Raw genomic sequence first — 23,221 nt, 5'->3', positions numbered from 1 at the left:
GAAAATAAAGTGCCCATTCTGCATATCTTTGGGATAGGGGAGAAAATGGAGCACCCAGAGAAAACCCAAAGGGAGAAGGTGCAACCCACAGGAGGGCAGGATTGAACCCACATTAATACAGCTGTGAATCAGCAGCTCACCATCAATGAAGCGCAACACCATCCACGGAAAAGCAGTCGGCCTAATTAGTACTCCATTCTGCACTATAAATATTCACCCTCTTCACCACCATGCATTATAAGTAGATTGTATGCCATCAACATGATGCACTCCAACTCACCAAAGGTAGCAACTCCCAACCCACAACTTCAGTCATCTGGAAGAAGGCAGAAGATGCATGGCAGCATCACCACATGTAGTATCACCACATGCAGTATCACCACCTGCAGCTTCTTCCCTGAGATATTTGGCATATTAACTTGGAAATGTATTGCCCCTGACCTGGAAATACATCCCCAAACTTTCATTACATTTTTGGAACTCAATACAAATAACACTTTGTGAGTACTTGTCCTCAGGTTGTGAATCAAAAAGGCAATGCCCTGATGCCTAGTGAAGCCAATTAGAAGTGGGCAAAATATACTAGTCTTGCCAATGACCATGCATAAAAGGATTACAAATTGTACTTTGCTTTTTAACAGAAACATCAGTTAATAAGCTCCATGGCTCCACAGGGCTTTTTCAAAAGCAGACAAAATACTTTTTATCAACCTGTATAACAAAATGAAAAGCTAGCTGTATTTTTTATTTTGCGCACCGACTGAAATGTTACTGTCCTAATCTAAATAGTAAAAACCAGCTGGAATGTATGCAAGGCATTTCCAGTGTTTGGCTTGAAATCAAGGACATTTGGTTTGTCCCAAATTATGTTGAAATACATTACAGAAAAAAAGACAACAATCAAGAATACTTTGAACAATGGCCAGTGGTGATGATGATAGGGAGCAAATGGAATACAGAATAACACAATGAGAAATGACATTGAATTGGATGATAATCTTTAGATTGCAGTACAGAAATACAATGGTTTCATTACTAAAAAGTATGAATGCATTCAGATGTTTTGTTTTCCTTGCAAGTAATATTTAAATTTAAGGATGCAATGATTGAGAAATAATTCACTTTTCCAGTTTCCCTGTTTAATAAAAGATTCCAATCCTGGCGAACAGTCACACAATCTTCTGCTTCCGATAACAACTCAACTAATTTAAAACAAGAAAAACTCACCCCAAGGAATCTGACCTTTATTTTGGGGACCATGAGGTAGCGGGCTTGGTGGGTCAGACAAGGTTCGTTTATGTCCAGGGGGTGGGGGCGGTGGCCTCTTCTTTGACAGAGTAGAGCTGCCAGTTGTAACCTGGGGACCTACAGGAAGGACTGAAGGAGGGACTGGGCCATGTGGAGCTGGAGAAGCACAAAAACATAGCTGACTACTTACTACATGATATGTTAAGAACAGTCATGAACGCAAGCATAACGATATAATGGATGATCAAACACAAATGTAAAAATATTTACAAATGTAAAACTGACGGACAGAAAACAAACACTTCAAAGTTGCAAATGATCGTATAATTATAAATGCAAAGCTCATACCTACCGGTTCAGACTTTACCGGTACAAAATTATTTTTCAAAATTTGTTTTATTTAGGATAATAAAAAGAAAAGTTACACACAATTTAAAAAAAAAATCAGTCGGTCTAAATATTAAAATAGGTTGCAAATAAAAGATTGCTTCCTAAAAACAATAACTTTCTTCCTCCCCTCCTCTGCTTTCCTATCCTTTGCACAATGAAACCAACTTTGGTTTATTTTACTACCTAGTGGCTTTTCTCAGTGCTCTTGTCAGTGAGGCCACAAAACGATTTTAAGAATTGCATTTTCGTACAAATTTAAGTGGTTTATTAGAAATGTTAGTCAATAAGCTTTCATTTCTGAATGACAATTTGGAGCTTTAAGGGCCTGTCCCACTTTCCCGAGTCCTCTGCCGAGTTGAAAGACCCTTAAAAAAAAAAATCAAGATTTTTGTGATCCTCACGACTATCTTTTTACTCATGAACTTTTTTGTCAGGCTGGAAAAAACGTCCTGACTTAAGTGATGCCCCTGAGTACGGCTGGCATAACGAGCTGCTACGATACATGTACGGACTCTACGCCCTCCTACGAACTCGGTAAGGACATTCGTGAGTAACTCTGGAAAGTGGGACAGGCCCTTCAGGTGTCACAGCAGGTTTTGCCGTTTTATCTTTGGGGCCATTCAGCACAGTACTTGGGTACAGCTGTTCTGTAATTAGAAATACATAAAATATCTGTCGGTTCTGGTAGTTGCAAAATAACCTAAGATTTCCTCAACAAATTAGCCAATAAACATTCTTCAACCAGCACCCTTGGCACTCAAAGTAGATAGATTTATCTTAGATATATAATGCTTTAGCCTAGGCATGATATGTATCTGCTGTTATACACATTAAGTCACTTGTTGGCTGAAAAGTGATAAGGCATATGCAGAGTACGCTGTGAATGGTGATTAAATGTAAAAATCTCTCCTTTGCATCAAAATGCAGAAATACTACATCTCATCAAGAAACAACTACCAGTGAGAGAAAGGGCTATAACATTCTAGCTTTAAATTTCCCATCCATGCATCTTGCAAATGTGACTCCCTGCTGGAAGCCTCCGATCATGCAATTGTCCCATAATCTAAGAGATTTTATGTGCCATCAACTTTCATGCCTTTTCCCGAAAAGCTAAATTACATGCATAACTTAAACTGTAAAAGTTTACAGATAAATGGCCACAGGCATTTTAAAATGGTAGTTCTAGTTTGGGACTAAATTATTACAAAAGAATGAACAATACTACCGAACCACAAATTTAAATGCTATTCAATTTAAACGCACAAGATGAAACTATCATTTTAACTAATATAATTAAATATTTTTAGAATACTGCAATTTAACACTCAATAGTGCCATTTTGTTATTGTTGTGCTCAAGAGGCTTTTGTGGCACAAGAGGAACAACTTCATTAGCTTAAATAGGTAATGAATATATTACCTAGGTTATTCCAAAGTAATTCAAAAATTGTAAATTGGTTAAGGTTCATTGTTCCACCTATAACTCGGACAGCTCTATCTTGCAATCAACAGGGAGAGAATATTTCATGTTAGATTTTTACCTCACTCCTTTCTCAATAGAAAGAAACATTTACATGTGGCGGCACTGGGTGATGGGCCACGCACTGTACATAACCTTCGGCTCTTGGGGGGGGGGGGTCACCTGTCCCGGTGACGAAGGATAGGGATCACGGTTTGGTCAGGAGTGCCCCTGGGGAGTATTTAAGGGTTAATCGCACGCGCGCACAATGTTGGTGAGTGAGGAGAGTTAATGTAGAATAAAGAACCAGTATTTTGGACAAACTTTGTGTCTGCCTCATTCTTTAACGCACAACTCCGTGTACGCTACATACAAGTATTTCCCCTAATGACAAGCCACATTCATAAAGAGCAAAACCATTTCCATCAATATAGTATCTTTCACATCTCTATCAGGGAGACCCAAAGCACCTTGATTCTAATTAAGTACTTTTGAAGGGCTGGTTCTCGTTTCAAACAAGAAATACAGCAAGGTTATACAAACAGCTGATAACGGAGTTCAAAATGACTTTGGCCAAATAGCTTAAAGGCAATTTTAATTGATGTATAGTTATTAGTCGGGACACCAGGGATGACTCCAACACTTTTTTTTGTTGTCCTATGGCATCTTTCATGGCAACTTTACAGACATGTGAAACTTTGTCTAAAATGTACAACAAACATACGTCCCAGTACTGGAAATTAGACTCAATCTACTTATTCAGAAGTGCAAATGCCATCAGCTGACATCTCAGGTCCAACAGTGATCATTTAACTGATGGTGTCTTCCCTTCATTGTCACAGTGATTATTACTCTTTTCCCCCCCCCCCATAGTGTTTTAGCTATTTGGCAACCAATCCAGTGTTTTATCCAATTAGACTCATGCTGGCAATGGGAAATGAGGACACTCTTGACCAACTGCAACAGGGTATGAAAATGTCGCAGGAGCACCATCAACCTGCCTTCTGGTTCTCAAAATGTATTGCTAAAGGAAAATTGACCATTCTGAGAAAGCATTACCCCCAAAGCCAATTTCTTCCTGACTGCCAATATTCCCACAGAAATATGGTAGTTTGAATTACGGAAAGCAAGCTCCATCTGGTGGTTCACTTTGTAATTACAAATATTTAACATGTTTCGATTTTTTCTTTCTTTTTTATAAAAAAGGTTTTAAAAAGACAATTTTGAGGAAATTATCAGGTAATTTGTGTGTTAAAATTTTGATATTAATGTTTTAAACAGAGGTCATGCAATGCCACAGTGATGCAGAATTGCATGCTGAAAGAACAATGGATAATTACTATGGTCATGCAAAAGGCCTGATTAGCACATGGCATGAGGTTCAATTATTTATTGGAGATTACCTTATTTTGTTGTATAATTGGAAAACAATAGCTCATGTGTAAAATTTTAATTGCCCCTCGTTTCAAACTGATCTGCAAAATGTCTGATAAGGGTAGATATCTCAAAATTCTCATTCAATTCAGTGCTTTTTCCCCCTTGAAAATACTATTACCACCAGTTGCCTTTGAGGTTTCATAGGAAAGTCGTCATTTTATGCACCATTTAACAAACCTTTATTTTTACTCTGCTACAGCAATACATGTTCAGTAACCTTAGACGAATAAAACTGACTTGACATGTACAGTAACCTTAGTAAAAACCATAATAACGGATAATGTATTACTATTATATTATCATGTTCATAATCCATTTTTGGAAAGATAAAAATGATCTATGACAAAACAGAAAGTTAACACTTCCTATTTGATTCTTACATGTTACTTACCTTTACATTTTTGAATTTGGAAATTCAGCCACTGTCAAATGTTTCAAGTTTTTGTGTTAAACAGCAAAGGGAAGAATTATAATCAATGTTTAATGCAGAATTAGAAATATAGCAAAGGTATATAGCATGATAATGGGGGGAAATAGCACCATAAGAGTCACCGGTTCTGTATTATTGAATGAACATATCCAATTTGAATCAACAGTTAAATATACAAATCATTATTCACACAATAGCCAGAAAATCTCTTTTATAAAAAACACCAACCTTTGCTTGGATTCCTGGGAGGCAGAGGAGGGGCATCAATGGCTGGTGATGTTGGAGAATCAGTGCTACTTCCATATAGTTGATTACTAAATGCTCCATAGGATAGTCGCTGCTTTTCCCTTGCAATGCCAAGTCCTGGAATCATTAGCTTATCTTGTGGAGAAAGACTGGAAGAATGGCAAAAACTCTGAGGTCTTGGAGAACGCTCTTTTTTTATTGGACTTGTCTAATGAAACAGAAAAATAAAGAGTAAATTCAACTGAACTCCAAATCTAGGATTAATCAGCCATGGTGCACAGAAATAGGCTCTTTGGCATCATATCCATGCCAGCATCATATCTATTACTAACCACAATGACCAGCAATTGGTCCAGATGCCTTGGAGAGACAAGTGATCATCTAGCTACTTCTTAAAATGTAGTGAGAGTAACTGCCTCCATCATCCCCTTGAGCAAGATTCTAAGCACCCTTTATGTTACAAAAATTCTACCTTGGGTCCCTTCTAAACCTATTATCACTTAACCCAAAATTACACCCCTCTAGTTTTAGACACTACTGTTATGATGAAAGATTTCCTACTATTCACCATATGCCTACTCAACTCAAAGGAAAATAGTCTTTTCATTCTGAATTCATAACTGAAACACGCCATCCCAGGCAGCATCTTGGAAAATCTCCTCTTCATCCTCTCCAGTGCAATCATGTCCTTCATATAATGTGGCACCAGAACTGTATACAGTATTCCAAGTGTTAACAGCCATTACAACACTGTCCCCCTAGAAATATTAAATTGAAGTATATACTATCATACCTATAATATGCAAATCATGTGCCTTTGCACAATCTTAAGTGCATTTCAAGAGCTTTCTCTGGATGCATTTCTCGAGTACTGATTCTGATATTAACACGTGTTCTTTATGGCACTCAAAATATATGTCCATTTTATTACTTTATGTGGAAAAAAGATATCCAAATTCTGAAACCAAGGTTCAATTTTCATAACCCACTTTTCTTTACTGGATCAAGCCCAGACAATATAATCAAACTCCTCTATCAACTCAGGTGGATGGAGCAGACAGTTTAGATAAATAATGACAATTCACTATAGTCCCAATTGAAATCAATCGATTTATCGTATATTAAATGTCTTTGTGATGTTAATGGCTAGGTTGTTGTTCAGACACCATGTTCTCAATCTCTTTTCCATACTTCTTTTCATTGCTGTAGTTTTGATCAACAACATGGACGAACTTAAGGATGGAGTTGGCATTGTACTTGGCTACACTGTCATTGGAAGTCGAACAAGGAACCGAGCACACAACCCTGAAGGCACCAGTGTTGAGGGTCAGGGTGGAGGAAATGTTACAAGCAATTCTGACTGAGATCAGGTAGCCCAGAAGCCAGTTGCAGATGGAGGCCTCATGGCCACGGTTCAGAGATTTAAGGATGAGCTTATTTGATATTCAGTTTTTGAAGGCTGTTATAGTCAATGAATAACATCCTGACACAGGGCGTTTATATTGTCATTATACTAGGGCAGAATGCAGTGCAAGGGAGATGGCTTTCCCCATTCAACTATTTTTCTTGTATGCCATCTTAAATGGTCTAGAATGTCTGGAAGATTGGCGCTATTGTGGGCCATTACCAACCTTTCAAAGCACTCCATTATAGTCAATTACAGAGCTACTGGGAAATATCATTGAGACAGTTCGCCACTTTTCTTGGGGACTGAAATGATGGAGGCTTTCTTAAAAGTAGATGGGGGACGAAAGATTGTTGAAATGAGAGGTTGAAGATATCAGTGAAGGCTGTGGCAAGTTGATTAGTACACAATTTCAGTACCTGTCCAAGGACTCCATTCAGGCTGGCTGCTTTCTGAGAGTCTCCCCTTGTGAATGCAGATGTGACTTTTACCATCGTTATGCTTGGAACAAAGCTATTAGGATATGCGAAGGGGGGGGATGTGGATATGCCGAGGTGATGCTTTATTAGCCTGTTCTCAATGGGCTTAAATGGAATTACGGTAATCCGGTGGATATGCATTGTTGATCGAGATCATCGCTGACCAGCTTGTCGCCCAATTGAGATTTGCTACACAAAGATAATTACATCCGTGTTGCACATTCTATGTCTTACCTTTTCATCCAAATCATCATCACTTTCATCAATCTCTTCTTGTCGTAACTGCCATTCATATTCCACATGAACATGAGGATTAACTTTTCCTAAAGCAGCTTGACCGATCTGAAACCAATGTAAAATATCAAACATCAAAACATGCATGTAATGTGATTTTAGTCAACATGTGAATTTGAATATTTAACATTTTAATCATTATTTTTTTTCCAGAGGAAGAAAAAGCAAGATTTCAAGAACAAATACACCAAATTCCTTTTTGAGGTTGTTTGGTAGTCCATTAGGTGAAGAAAACAAACCTAAAAAGGAATGTGGTATATTAACATGTCATTTAAAGTAGTTTACACATTTCAAAAAATTAGTATCAATTAGATATCAAGATATTCTCTTTTGTGAAACCTTTTCTACAAATCATTGGTATAATTTACAAATGTATTCCATTCTCTAAATTTAGGTTGATACACATCAAAATTAATCTTGAGGGCCTGTCCCACTTACGTGAACTTTTCGGCGGCTGCCGGCACCCATCATAAATCGCCGAAAATTTTCAACATGTTGAAAATTCAGTGGCGACCAGAAAGATGCTACGACTCTTTGGGTGACTAGGAGACTTCTCACGACCATACAGGCGACCCTTGGCGACCTCTCACGACCATACAGGCGACCCCCTGGCGACATGCCCCCTGGTTACATCCGCAACTCATGAGAGGTCTCCTAGTCACCCAAAGAGTCGTAGCGTCTTTCTGGTCTCCGCTGAATTTTGTACATGTTGAAAATTTTCGGCAACCTATGACGGGTGCCGGCAGTCGCCGAAAATGTTGCGTAAGTGGGACAGGTCCTTTATTTAGGGGGGAAAGATTATTTAAGACAGTCGGCAAACACACCAGTCTCTCAAAGCACTTCTTGATTATGGATGTCAGAGACTTTGGATGATAGTTGTGCTATCATACTTTTCTTAGGCACTGGGATGACGGTGATAATCTTAAAGCAGGAGGGGAGCTCAGAATGCAACTGGGAGAGGTTAAAGATGTCTGTGAATATATTTCCCAACAGAGCTGCGCAGATAGAGTCATAGAGTGAAAGTGTGGAAACTGGCCCTTCGGCCCAACTTGCCCACACCGGCCAATATGTCCCAGCTACACTAGTCCCACCTGCCCGCGTTTGGTCCATATCACTCTAAACCTGAACTATCTATGAACTGTTTCTTAAATGTTGGGATAGTCCCTGCCTCAACTACCTACTCTGGCAGCTTGTTCCATACACTCACCACCCTTTGTGTGAACAGGTTACTCTTCAGATTCCAAGGAATATTTGCAGCCAACTCAACCTCTCCCTTTAGCTCAGACCCTCTAGCCCTGGCAACATCCTTGTAAATCTTCTCTGTACCCTTTCCAGCTTGATAACATCTTTCCCAAAACATGGTGCCCAGAACTGAACACAATACTCTAAATGCGGCCTCACCAACATCTTATACAACTGTAACATGACCTCCCAGCTTCTTTAATAATACTGACTGAAGGCGACCAATGTGCCAAATGCCTTTTTGACCACCTTATCTACCTGCGACTCCACCTTCAAGGAACCATGCACCAACACTCCTAGTTCCCACTGCTCTACAACACTCCCCAGAGCCCTGCTATTCACTGTGTAGATCCTACCCATGTTAGACTTCCCAAAATGCAACACCTCATATTTCTCTATATTAAATTCCATCAACCATTCTTCAGCCCACCTGGCCATTCGATCAGGATCCTACTGCAATCTTTCCCAACCACCTTCACTATCCGCAAAACCACCCACTTTTGTATCATCCGAAAACTTGCAAATCTTGCCGTGTATGTTCACACAAATCATTGATGTAGATGAAAAACAGTAACAGGCCCAGCACCAAACCCTAAGGCACACCACCAGTCACAGGCCTCCAGTCAGAGAAGCAACCGTCGACCAACACCCTCTGCTTTCTTCCAGGAAGTCAATTTTCTACCCATTCAGCTATCTCTCCTTGGATCCCATGCAATCAAACCTTCCAGAGCTGCCTACCATGCAGATCCTTGGTTTGTCCTAATGCACTAATGTTACAGTACATTGGTGTAATGACATATTACATTGTAGGTTCAATAAGGGTCCCAGGTCTGAGACATTGACTGCTTCTCTTTCCACAGATGCTACCTGACCTGAGTTTTTCCAGCCTTTTCTGATTTTAATTTATACAAGTCTGTTGGTTGCAACATATCTGCATTCATTTGAGACCATATATGTGTGCAACAATTGTAAATAACTATAACCAAATATTATGTCAGGGCAACATATTTGAAGATCTTTAAAACCTGAAGAAAACTAATGGGGCAGGGAGGCAACTGTGTTTTAAAGAATATCAATAACATGGCCAATGTACAAGGCAAAGAATATTAATATTATTAATATTCATGTCACAAAATCACAAATTTAGCACAGGACGATGAATTATATGGACCAGAATGAATGCAACAAAACTAATCACTTCAGAGAATCACAGTTATACAGTGTGGAAACAAGCCCTTCGGCCCAATGTGCCCCATCAATCATCATGCCCCATCTACACTAGTCCCAACTGCTTGCGTTTGACGCATATCTTTCTAATCCTATCCTATCCATGTACCTGTCCATATAACCATATAACAATCACAGCACGGAAACAGGCCTTCTCGGCCCTTCTAGTCCGTGCCGAACACTTATTCTCCCCTAGTCCCATCTACCTGCACCCAGACCATAACCCTCCATTCCTTTCCCGTCCATATACCCATCGAATTTATTTTTAAATGATAAAATCGAACCTGCCTCCACCACTTCCACTGGAAGCTCATTCCACACAGCTACCACTCTCTGAGTAAAGAAGTTCCCCATCATGTTACCCCTAAACTTTTGTCCCTTAATTCTCAAATCATGTCCTCTTGTTTGAATCTTCCCTACTCTCAATGGAAAAAGCTTATCCACGTCAACTCTGTCTATCCCTCTCATAATTTTAAAGATTTCTATCAAGTCCCCTCTTAACCTTCTGCGCTCCAAAGAATAAAGACCTAACTTGATCAACCTTTCTCTGTAACTTAGGTGCTGAAACCCAGGCAACATTCTAGTAAATCTCCTCTGTCTTCAAACAGTTGTGATTGTATCTGCCTCAACTACCTCCTCTCGCAGCTCGTTTTATATACCTATCACCCATTGTGTAAAAAAAAAGTTGACCCTAGGTTTCTGTTAAAGCTTTCCCCACTCACCTTAAACCTACGTCCTCTGGTTCTTGATTCTCCTACTTTGGGTAAAAGTCTGTGCATTGACCCTATCTATTCCTCTCATGATCTCATATACCTCAATAAGATCATCCCTCATCCTCCTGAGCTGCAAGTAATAAAGTCTTAGCCTGCTCACTCTCCCCCTGTAACTCAGACCCTCAAGTCCTGGCCACATCCTCATTAATCTTCTCTGCACCCTTTCCAGTTTAACTACAACAGGGTGACCAAAACTGGACACAATACTCTCAACATGGTCTCACCAATGTCCTGTACAACTATAACATAACCTCTCAACTTCTACACTAAATACTCTGACCGATGGAGGCCAATGTGACGAAAACCTTCTTGACCAACCTATGTACCTGTGACGTCATTTTCAAGAACCTATGTATCTGCACTCCTGGATCCCTCTACTCTGCAACACTCCCCAGAACCCTGCCATTGACCGTGTAGGTCCTGCCCTGGTTAGACTTGCCACAATGCAACACCTTGAACTAATCTGTATTAAACTTCATCAATCATTCCTCAGCCCAACCGATCAAAATCCTGCTGCAGATTTTTTCAGCTATCTTCGTTATCTACACTGCCACCTACTTTAGAAACATAGAAAAGAGGTGCAGGAGTAGGCCATTCGGCCCTTTGAGCCAGCACCGCCATTCAATATGATCATGCCTGATCATCCAAAATCAGTACCCCACGTCTTTCTTACCAGTTCTTCACATTGTGCCCGCTTCAATCTTCTCGCTACATCAAGAGCTGTCTCACCACTCTGGTTTACTGTAATAAAATTATAGCTAGTGTAAATGTAAAGTACATTTTTGGAAATAAACATTAACTTGCTGATACTTTTTTTTCCCCTTACAAAACTGCTTTATAGAAAAACAATATTATTAATAATAGTGATGATAGGTTTACCACTGTACAATTAAAATTAACTATAATTCATTATTTTGGTTTATCTCTGAAATTTAGATCATATACAATTTGTGGTAATCTACCTGGTCTATCACAATTTGACTGATTTGTGGGCCGGATAAAAAAAAACCATCTAAATAACAGTAGTTGAATTAGTCATTATCTCAATTTATTCATTCCATACCAAAAGACCTGAAATATATATTTCCTTTAGTGCGATAGCCATTTCCACTAACACTTTCATTTATCGGTTTTGCTGGCAGTCGTGCCATTATTCTGTTACTTTCTCATAAATGTAAATAAACTTTAATCTCATAGTGCTCCATTTTTGCTCACAAACTGATTATGCCATTGTCTTTGCACCTAGAAAACCTGACAGTATTATCAAGTAGCCCATTATTATACCAATCAGATGAGTTTTTATTGTTGAAATTTTAGGAATTTGATCCTGCATCTTCATAAATTGTTTCCTCAATCACTGCAGGGAACCCATTTCCAACTGTCCCCTCTCATTCCCATTCACTCCTCCACAAATCTTCAACTGGGATTGGTTGCGTTTCCCACACAAGTTGCCTATTTTCACTGGCAAAACATTTTGAAAGCATCCTTTCATTAAACATACCAATTATCTTCAAAGAATCTATCTATCTATATCATATACTTATTAAAAGTCTGATCTTGTACGTGTGTATACGTGTATATGTGGTTGTCTTTACATCTTCGCAAAAACACTACGCGGTAACGATTACATTTTTACATATTCCGATTCACATTTTTCCCGACGAGGCCGGGAGCACCTTATCTGAACATTTCATGCTTTATCTCTCGACTTATTCTCGACTCTTTACTGATTAAAAGTCTAAAAAAGCCTAAAAAGACTTTGAAAATAAAACCACCAGCTTCAAATTATGACGTCACAATGGCTCAGCTAGCAGAGACCAGCCTCAATGAAGATTTCATCCTATATTTGACACGTTATTTGCGATTAAAGCTTTAAAAATGCCAACTTTCACAAGATTTTTACATATTCTGATTCACATTTTCCCCCTCGAGTCCATTCATAGGCTCCGGGAAACGCCGACTACCCCATTCCCTCACGCGGGAAGGATTCATTGCCTCCAGGAAGCGCCGATGCTGACCCAAAAGTCGAGTCCATTCATTGGCTACAGGAAGCGCCCACTGACCCCCCCCCCCCCCCCCGGAAGGATTAATTGGGTCAAGGGAGCACCGACGCCGACCCAAAAGTCGAGTCTATTCATTGGCTCCGGGAAGTGCCGAAAGCAGAAGGAATCTGTGTTATTGACTAGACCCCACAATACCGCCCCCTCCACCATCCAAAAGCTGAAAGACAAACAAATTCATGTTAAATAATCATTTCTCAAAGACACCTTTTGTACTGGAGGCGTGGGAAAGAATAACCAGATGTGATTCCCCACAATAAAGTTCTGACACATGAATATGACGATGTAAGAAATAATGCTTATGTGGCTCTTCCTATTTCTTCATGGTATACGCTGAAGCTGTCTAAAATACATAAATCAAAAGGAGAGAACAGAAAGTAGGAAGGGAGAAATAATTAACGAAAAATACAGCTCGAAACATTTTCAATCCTGACTATCTGGGACCTGTTGATCCTTGTGATCTGCCAGTTTGACAACCTACCATATCTGAACTTGCAATTAGTGTAAAAACCTGTTAGATGGTGCCTAAGCCCAATTAAAATACTTTTTTTACCAAACATCTGCAAAATAGATGGAATAAATACAAAAGATAAACACTGCAGTTCATTAATTAAGATATAAATGTACAGAGAATGAACGAAATAGGTTGACCGGAAGAGTAAGAAATATTATTTTATTTATCTGTTATGTTTTAGATATTTGTTTTTACTTATTGCAATAATAATATTACTATGAGCTACCTTTAATTCTCCATGATGTAGACTGAATGCTGAAGTGACTCATTTCCAGGTGACTACTGATAGTCAAGCATTTAAAAACACTCACCTAGATTTAAGCTTGGTTTGCCCCGAAGAATCAACTTTAAGCATTCCACTTTATCCAACATGCAACAGTAATGTACAACTGTGTTTCCTTTTGTGGTCTGTTTATCCAGATTGCCACTGTACAAGAAAAAAAAGGATATTATTTTTATTTATCCAAATGGGTATGAACTATATTAAAATTGGGCTACGAGGAAAGGCATTGTGAGGTTAGCAGCTGGGCAGCCTTTATATTCTTTAAAAAATGTCAGTTTGGTGATAAATTGTAGTAAATATCTCGGGAAATAATTCACCAAATTTATAGAGGAGTGGATTTTTGAGATCATAAGGAAAATTTCTACCAAAAGATGTAAAAATTCCACACACACACACACACACACACAGAGTTTTGAAAGTATATAGATAGATAAATACATGATAATAATTTCCCAAGTCAGTTGCAAATGTTTTCAAAATAGATTGTTGGTAGCTTTTTGTATTGCCTGTTGGAAACACACGACTGCTTCAGTGTTATTTTGTTAGTCTAAGACTGGTTTTACTCGGATACGATTCTTCTCTTGATTTCATTTGTGAAATAGTCGTAAAATAAATGTAACATATGGGCGGGTGGCGCCACCAGCAGCAGCTGCCTCGCCAACAGTCTGTCTGTCCTTGCTCCTTTGTTTTAAATTTTTAGTATATGTTAAAAGTATGTTTTAGTGTTCCTTGGTTTGTTTTATGTGGGGGATGGGGGGGGTGGGGGAGTTGAGGGAAACTTTTTTTCTCCAATCCCTTACTTCGACGGAGATGCAATTTTTTTCCGTATCGTACCTCTGTCCCCACTGCGGCCTAACATTGTGGAGTTGGCGGCCTTTCTAGGAGACTGACCCGGCGCTACAAGCAGCGAGGGGTCTGCGGAACTTTAACATTGCGGAGCTAGCTATCCCTTTGCCGGGGATCGAAGCTCCAACCGCAGGGCCTATGGACTTTAACATCGTAAAACCCTCGGTCTCTGGTGAGAAGAGGCCGGCTCGGGAGCTCCATGCTGTGGAGAGAGTTTCAACCGCCCAGAAGCAGGAGAGTTTGATCACCCCGACAGGGGTTCGATCGTCGGCTACGGGGACTTGGATCGCCCAAACTGAAGTTTCAGTTTGTGTAACAAATTTAGAGAATTGACTGTTGATTGAGGTTGTAACAGTTGGTTGGAATATTGGAAACCACTATATATGCTAGAGTTGGATTTCTAAAAGATATGTGATAAGATGCCATGCATTGGAGCTAGGATTAGGGTTGCTGAACAAGAGCTCATGGTAGCAAAGGTCATATATTAACATGGATAGAGGATTTGTTAACTGAGAGGAAACAAATACATGAATAGTTAATTTTCAGGTTTGGCAAGCTGTAACAAGTGGGATGTCATATCAATCATTCAATCCTTGAACCTCATTTATTCACAATTCATAGTAATGACTAAGGTCAAGGCACCAAGTGCATTATATCCAAATTTACTGATGATTTACAGTGGGAAATTACATTGTGAGAATGACACAGAAAGTCTTCAAATGCAGTTAAAAAATGTAAAGTGAATAATCAAAAAGATTGCAGATGGGGTATAACAAGGGGGGTTCTGAAGTTACCCACTTTGGTACATAAAGTTAGCATGCGGGTACAGCGGGTAATTTAGGAAGGCACATGGAGTGGCATGTTTTATTATAAAATGGATGGTGTATAGAAATAGAGCAAACTTTGCTGCTACTCACAACTGGAATATTACACACAGTTGTGGTGTGTTTAAAGAATATAAGTATATATTTTCCATGAGGCAGTAAGGGGAAGATTCATGAGTGATTCTTGGGGTGGGCCACATGAAAGGCTGAGGTCGATTTTTTTACTTCAGTGGAATTAAGAATTAAGATTATTATTGAATTTTATTACTCCTGCTTTTACTTTTAATGTTCCTCTATGAGAAAGCTGTGAATTTAACTACCGAATTATTTCCTACCTGTTCTGTACAAGAAAGTCAACCAGGTGGAGTGAAGTCCGGTCAGCAGTTCGTACTGCTAAATGAAGCACTGTTTCTCCTGGCTCCTATTTGAAAATAAAGATTCACATTAATAATGTGCATTTCAAAATGCTTCCACTGACAACTGGCTCCAGGCTCCCATGCATGGATCAAAATAGAAATCCCACAAGTTCCTGATAGTGACTCACTGTTCCTCCATGAGCCATGGCATTTTGTGTTAAGGCACACTTAAGGAAATCAATGATTAGTGACGTTGTTCAATTATTTAAATTTAAAAAATATTTTTGTAAAATCACCAAATATGTTGCTGCAGGTAGTTTACAATGGTATACTCAGCTCAAGTTACTGCCATGCAAATCCCCCCCGTATTGAGAAGTGGGGGACGATCCCACCCCACCCCATTTGCGTAATCCGGATTTTAAAACTCCGTGCCCAGAACTGAACACAATATTCTAAATGCAGTCTCACCAACGTCTTATACAACTGCAACATGACCTCCCAACTTCTATACTCTGACTGATGGAGGCCAATGTGCCAAAAGCCTTTTTGACCACCTTGTCTACCTGCGACTCGACCTTCAAGGAACCATGCACATGCACTCCTAGATCTCTCTGCTCTACAACCCTCCCCAGAGGCCTACCATTCACTGTGTCGGTCCTGCCCTTGCAAGACTTCCCAAAATACAACACCTCACACTTCTCTGTATTAAATTCCATCAAACATTCCTCAGCCCACCTGGCCAATCGATCCAGATCCTGCTGCAGTCTTTCACAATCATCTTTACTATCTGCAAAACCACACACTTTTGTATCATCAGCAAACTTGCCAATCTTGCCCTGTATGTTCTCATCCAAATCATTGATGTAAATGACAAACAGTAACGGTCCCAGCACCGAACCCTAAGGCACACCACTAGTCACAGGCCTCCAGTCTGAAAAGCCACCTTCCACCATCACCCTCTGCTTCCTTCCATGGAGCCAATTTACTATCCATTTAGCTATCTCTCCTTTGATCCCATGCGATCTAACCTTCCAAAGCAGCCTACCATGCGTAAACTTACTGAAATCTATGTATACAACATCTACAGCACTGCCCTCATCGACCTTTTTGATCACGTCTTCAAAAAAATCAATCAGATTTGTGAGACACGACCTCGCACGTACAAAACCATGCTGACTCTCCCAAATCAGCGCATGCCCGTATAACCTATCTCTCAGAATAGTCTCTATTAACTTTCAAACTACAGATGTTAAGCTCACTGGCCTTAGTTCCCAGCATTTTCCCTGCAGCCCTTCTTGAAAAGAGGCACAACATTTGTCACCCTCTAGTCTTCCGGCACCTTTCCTGTATTAAAGGACAACTCATAAATTTCAGCCAGGGCTCCTGCAATTTCTTCTCTGGTTTCCCACAATGTCCTCGGATATATCTGATCAAGCCCTGGAGATTTGTCAACCTTCATACATGATAGTACCTTCAGTACTTATTTGATGATAACACTGACTGCTCACAAGACATTTCCAGTGATTGCCCCAAGTTCTTCTGTCCTACTGTCTTTCTCCTCGGTACAGAGGAGAAATACTTATTGAGGACCTTGCCCACCTCCTGTGCCTCCACACAGAGGTGACCGCTTTGATTCCTGAGGTCCCACTCTCTCTCTAGTTACCCTTTTCCCCCTTGTGTATTTATAAAATCTTTTGGGATTGTCTTTAATGCTACCCGTCAGAGCTATCCCCTGGCCCCTTTTTGCCCTTCTGATCACCTTTTTCAGTTTACTCCTTTAGTTCTAAAAACTCTTCCAGGGATGCACTCGATCCCAGCTGCTTATACCTGTCCCATGCATCATTCTTGTTTTTCACCAATGCCTCAATTTCCCTCGTCAGCCAAGCTTCCTTACGTTTGCCTGCTTTGCCTTTCACTCAAACGGGGACGTACGTATCCTGAGCTTTTGTCAGCACACTTTTAAAATCATCCTACTTGGCCAATATTCCTTTCACCTCAAAAAACCTGCTCCAGTCAACTTGAGCGAGACCTTCTCTCATACCCTCAAAGTTGGCCTTACCCCAGTTGAGCATTTTAACACGTGGGCCCTCCGTCCCGATCCATAACTATCTTAAACCTTATCGAACTGTGGTCACTAGTCCCAAAAGGCTCCTCCACAAACACTTCATTAACTTGCTCTTCCCAATACTAGATCCAGTGTTGCCCTCTCATGTGTGGGGGCCTCTACATACTGCTTGAGAAAACTCTCCTGAACACTTTTGAGGAATTGCAACCAATTTGAACCCTTCACATTATGATTTTCCCAGTCAATATTGGGAAAGTTAAAATCCCCTACCACAATAACCTTATTTGACCTGCAGCTGTCTGCAATTTCCTGGCATATTTGTTCTTCTTGAGTGTTTCTACTACAGACCCCACTATTCAGGGGTCTGTAGTACACCGCCAACAAGTTGATTCTTCCTTTCTTGTTCCTCAGCTCCACCAACATAGCCTCACTAGATGAACCATCCATAATGTCAGCCCTGACCACTAACGTGACTCCTTAACCAACAATGCAACCCCTCTTCCTCTTTTTCCCTCACCCTGTCTCTCCTGAAGCTCCTGTACCCCTGTATATAAAGGAGATTGCTTTAAAATTACTAAATGCAGTCATACTGCACTTTGCCCACAGCTGACTGCAGAATCCTCACCCATTATCCAAAACTAGGATAGACAGCAAGATCATAGTCCAGATGTACCAAGGTGAAGGCAGGCCAAGATCACGCAGAACGTTTCTCTGCAAGTGGGGTTTCAAGTATTATAACGCAGGGAGAAGTATCAATATTATTTGGGCCTGTTTCACAAAGTTCTATAAAAGGAGGGAAGCTAATGGGAAATACTGTGGAAGAACAAATTCTAAAAAATACAGGCTTAGAATTGTGTACATATAGAGGCATATATTTCACTACCATTCACATGATCATGTTAATTACCTTACCCCAGCCCCAGCTGGAAAACTGTAACAATTTAGTTGCAGCTTAGTTTAGTTACAACTAAGTTGGTAAAATTTAGTTTTGCCATCTGGAAATTGGATCAGAAATTTCCAGTTGCAAATTGTAGTTGCACATACGTTGTCTTTTTTGTGTCAGATATGCTGGTTGCGATGTAATGGACTGTGTGCCCTGAAAATTAAGTGCTGTTCTGCTGAAACGCACGTTTCATTGGCCACCTTCAAAATAACCATGTGTTATTCCACTGACCCCTGAGTCAGCTTCAATTCCAGCTGCTGCACTTCTCTCTAGGAGGTTCCCTTACTTACCTCTTCTTCAATTAAATGAGTTGAGTAACAAGTTACGATGCAGTATAGACCGAGGTAATATTTGCAACAACTGCGATCGATAGGTGATCAGAGGTAATGGTAGGATTGAACTGCAACTAATGATTCTCAGCTTTTAAGGGTAACAATGAAAACATTAAAGTTCTGGAAACATGTCCCAACAATTGAAAATTCTTTAAACTATTTGTCTAAAAAACAAAGCACTCATACCCCCCCTCCTCTCCCCAAACTCCACCTGTTTTTTGACACTCCATTGGTAAGTAAGGTGAACAAAATGCAGCATTGTTTCATTGGGCACTTCCCTCTTCTCAATCATTTTGGATGAGTTCAGTGAAGAGCAAAAGGAGCAGGTGCATTGCCTGGGGCCACAGATTAAACTGATCTCATTACTGTTTCCACTGAGAATATTTATGGAACAGGTTTAATTTCTGGCATTCAGGTTATTTTACAAACAGCATCACAGGAAAAAAATGGATTCATCTGTCCCCCTTCGCAATCTCAGGAAAGCATTTTAAAAGCCAGTGAAATACATTTTAAATACGGTCACTGTTGTTATGCACACAATGATTCCTTTTTAAGTTATTTTGCACAATTATTGCCACAAACCTGCTTTAATATTTCAAGGAGCCAGATAAAATGAAAGAAATTGGGAAAGAAAATATTCCCTTGAAGAGCAAAGTGAAGTATTGAAAAGGTCTCTGATTAACTCTGAATATGGTGCAGACTTTCATTTCATGGCAGTAATCGTTACAATCAGAGTGCTCCGCACACTCATCCTTGGTATCAGGGTTAAGGTTAGGTGGTCATTGGAATATTGAGATGGAACTCTGTCCAGGATAGTTTTAAATCCTGTATACAAAGTATGGCAGAGAAGTTGGAACACCTCGACAGCCTAGCTTGTCAATATACAAATTATTTTCTAGTTTATCTTGCTAAATGTCTACCATTCATAAGGACTGAAATGAGTTTGAGCTGCCCATGTACCGGGACGAGGTGCTACGTAAGAATTCAATGTTAAATTTTCTTACCTGCCCAGGATCATGTAATGGCTCCATAAGTTCAACTCCCTCTGCATAGACTTGAATTAGTGCAAGTAAATCCCTGGATTTTACGGATTCTAACAACTCATTCACTTTAGCTGAAGAAGAGTTGCATAACCTTCTGGCAAACTTATGATCTACATATTTTGCATGGATGTATTCTTTACGTGCAGTCCTGTTTCAACAAAATAAAATGATGCAATTAAATAACATGATTTTCTTGAGATAAAAGAAACACTCAAGAACTGCTTTCTATTTCAGTATCTATTCTATTTAACTGTGTCGCATCTGAAGGGAAATTGTCAATTGCAGGCATTTTGGAGCTGACAATATCTCTAATGAGGATCTGCTCAGACTGTTTGTCTACTAGATAAAAAATGACAAGATTTCCCCTGGTTTGAGTACAATGGATCACTTCAAAGGTTTATTGTGAAAAAAAATGTTGATGCAATGGCCATACGCAGAGTTTTACACTCAAACCATGCTTAATGCATTATGCTTTAAATCCTCTCTCCAATCAAACACAACACAAAGCTGGGTGGCAGTGTGAACTGTGAAGAGGATGTTAGGAGGTTGCAGGGTGATCTGGACAGGTTGAGTGAGTGGGCAGATGTGTGGCAGATGCAGTATAATATAGATAAATGCGACACCTGGGTGTCCTTGTACACCAGTCACTGAAAGTTGGCGTGCAGGTACAGCTGTCAGTGAAGAAAGCTAATGGAATGTTGGCCTTCATAACAAGAGGATTTCAGTATAGAAGTAAAGAGGTTCTTCTGAAGTTGTATAGGGCTCTGGTAAGACCACTTCTGGAGTATTGTGTACAGTTTTGGTCTCCTAATTTGAGGAAGGACATCCTTGTGATTGAGGCAGTGCAGCGTCGGTTCACAAGATTGATCCCTGGGATGGCGGGACTGTCATATGAGGAAAGATTGAAAAGACTAGGCTTGTATACACTGGAGTTTAGAAGGATGAAGGGAAATCTTATAGAAACATATAAAATTATATAAGACTGGATAAGCTAGATGCAGGAAAAATGTTCCCAATGTTGGGTGAGTCCAGAAACAGGGGGCCACAGTCTTAGAATAAAGGGGAGGCCATTAAAGACTAAGGTGAGAAAAAAAAATTTCACCCAGAGAGTTGTGAATTTGTGGAATTCCCTGTCACAGAGGGCAGTGGAGGCCAAATCACTGCATGGATTTAAGAGAGAGCTAGATAGAGCTCTAGGGGCTAGTGGAATCAAGGGATATGGGGAGAAGGCAGGCATGGGTTATTGATTGGGGACGATCAGCCATGATCACAATGAATGGCTCGAAGGGCTGAATGGCCTCCTCCTGCACCTATTTTCTATGTTTCTATCAAGAGGTTGAAGCAATTGCATTACATTTCGGAAGCAATTTTCCAGAATGGTGGTTGCACCAACTTTTGCAAGTTCTAGGCATACAAACAAGAATGTATTTGCTGATATTTGAAAGAGAGCCTAACAAATAACCTTATGTAAAGACTTCCAGTAATTAGCAAAGATCGTTACTTTCATCAAGATGGAAGCAGGAAAGCCAATTTAAGCGATGTACGTCAGTTGCATCAGTTTATAACACCGGCTACATGAAATCAGCCATTCAGGTTTAGTTGGAATATCACTGCACAATCACTTTATTGTGCAATGGTGTTCTGGATTTCAGAAAAGAACACAATGAGACTGAAAACATACCTACATAAAAGATCGAAATATAATTATTCAAGGTACCAAGAAGGCATAGAGTAATATCAACATACTTCATGTCACATGCCAGTTAGCAAGTTCTTATTTCACCTGCAGCATTCCTTCTAGAGCTAATATAGCATTATTCTATTGTTAAACTGTCATTTTGATGGATCCCCATGAAAAAATATCAGCAGTAGTTTGATTTGATAGGTCTATTTTACAATCTACATGCCAAGACTATGCCACATGTAGTAACATATTATCCAGGATTGCATCTCTCTTCAGGAAGCAATATATACTTTAGAAATTGCACCCTTACTGTACTCACTTGAAAGATGTATGGCAAATGAAAAATGAAAGGAACTTACACGGGTAAGAAATAGATAAATGGGTGTGCTGGAAAAATGTAGTATACATGCACTAATGGCTATTTTGGTTATGGGCCAACCATTACCAATTGCATAAATGAAAGTGCATTGCATTCTATCATAGCAAAAATGCGTCACCTGTGAATACGAGCAAGTTTAGAAATTCATGGAGAAACATAGGAAGGGTGCGGGATAGTGGCCATGGTGGTTAGTAAGCGTCCTGATTTGATACATTGGGGCAAGGGATGGGGATGTGATGGCTCTCAATGGTGAAAGGTGGATGTGACAAGGAGAGTAATAATCAGCCTTCAACTGAATGTAGACTGGAATCCCTGTAGTTACATCCCATCGCTTTGGTTTGTCATCAACCTCCCATGCCAAATCACCAATCCCCCATTCCACTAGCAACTCCAAAATGGCACCAAACACAGCCCCTTGCTGCTGGCTGTGTGTGTTATTGTCAAATATACTTCTGCAATACTGAACAATAGCTGCTTAGGGACAACTTGATCTAATTCTCCCCAGGATACTCCAGAATGAATTGTGTACAGGGTTTAATAACATCCCACATGTGGCTTCCATGCAATTAAGTCAAGCATGCAAAGTTCAATCAGTTCAGGAAGTATCTATTCAAATTTCTGGAGTGCATTGCAGTGACACACGATTGTATGTGCCATAAAGTTTTAGAAACTCTCATCAAGGAGATATATTCCAGCTTGAAAATACTGACAATATATGTTTGCTTGAACACATCTCAGAAATATGATGACATTTTCAAGACAGAATTATGCCAATGTGTGAAATTAATGACATACGATCAGATGAACCTTCAAAATGATTCCCGTATTATTGAACACTCCCCAGGATAAATTACTATTCCTTAGGTTTTGACACCATTTATGCTGAGAATCTGCATAAGATAACCATCCCCGAGATGACATGTATTGCAAACACAATCTGATGGAGGCAGCTGTGGGCACATGGGTACACTGACTTGAACTGCTGGTACACAATGTTAATGTAACAATCACTCTTACACACGTTGCAAGCCACAACATGCTCCACCTGACAGTCTCTCCTGCTGATCAGTGGTGCTGAACAGGACCTCTTAAAATATCCAGGAATAACTCCTGTAAATTAATCGAAGTTAAAATATTATATACTTATTTCCTAGGTGTAGCCGCATTCAACTCTTTGACAGCTTCAATGGTATTTAGAACTGTTGAAGAGCTGCTCTTTACACCTCAAAAACCAAGAAAAATCACTGGCTTCCCAAAAGCCAC

At 39.9% G+C, this 23,221-nt stretch overlaps 1 protein-coding gene across 5 annotated transcripts in view; it reads right to left on the bottom strand.

Moving 5' to 3' along the window:
• asap1 (ArfGAP with SH3 domain, ankyrin repeat and PH domain 1) overlaps window positions 1-23,221 on the bottom strand; it is a 184,700-nt gene that overhangs the window by 22,671 nt on the left and 138,808 nt on the right. For 4 of the 5 annotated variants that reach the window (XM_033018987.1, XM_033018986.1, XM_033018989.1 and 1 more), the window contains 7 exons: window positions 19,857-20,043; window positions 15,492-15,577; window positions 13,515-13,630; window positions 11,303-11,370; window positions 7,328-7,435; window positions 5,192-5,417; window positions 1,228-1,404 (listed from right to left, as the gene is read on the bottom strand). In XM_033018987.1, coding sequence (XP_032874878.1) covers window positions 1,228-1,404; window positions 5,192-5,417; window positions 7,328-7,435; window positions 11,303-11,370; window positions 13,515-13,630; window positions 15,492-15,577; window positions 19,857-20,043 — 968 coding nt within the window. The remainder of the gene's footprint in view (window positions 1-1,227; window positions 1,405-5,191; window positions 5,418-7,327; window positions 7,436-11,302; window positions 11,371-13,514; window positions 13,631-15,491; window positions 15,578-19,856; window positions 20,044-23,221) is intronic. The other variant, XM_033018990.1, reaches the window with a different exon arrangement.

Source organism: Amblyraja radiata, chromosome 4 (genome assembly GCF_010909765.2).
Source record: "Amblyraja radiata isolate CabotCenter1 chromosome 4, sAmbRad1.1.pri, whole genome shotgun sequence".
NCBI lineage: Eukaryota > Metazoa > Chordata > Chondrichthyes > Rajiformes > Rajidae > Amblyraja > Amblyraja radiata.
Note: the sequence above shows the minus strand (reverse complement) of the source record. Positions and strands in the feature narration are given on the sequence as shown.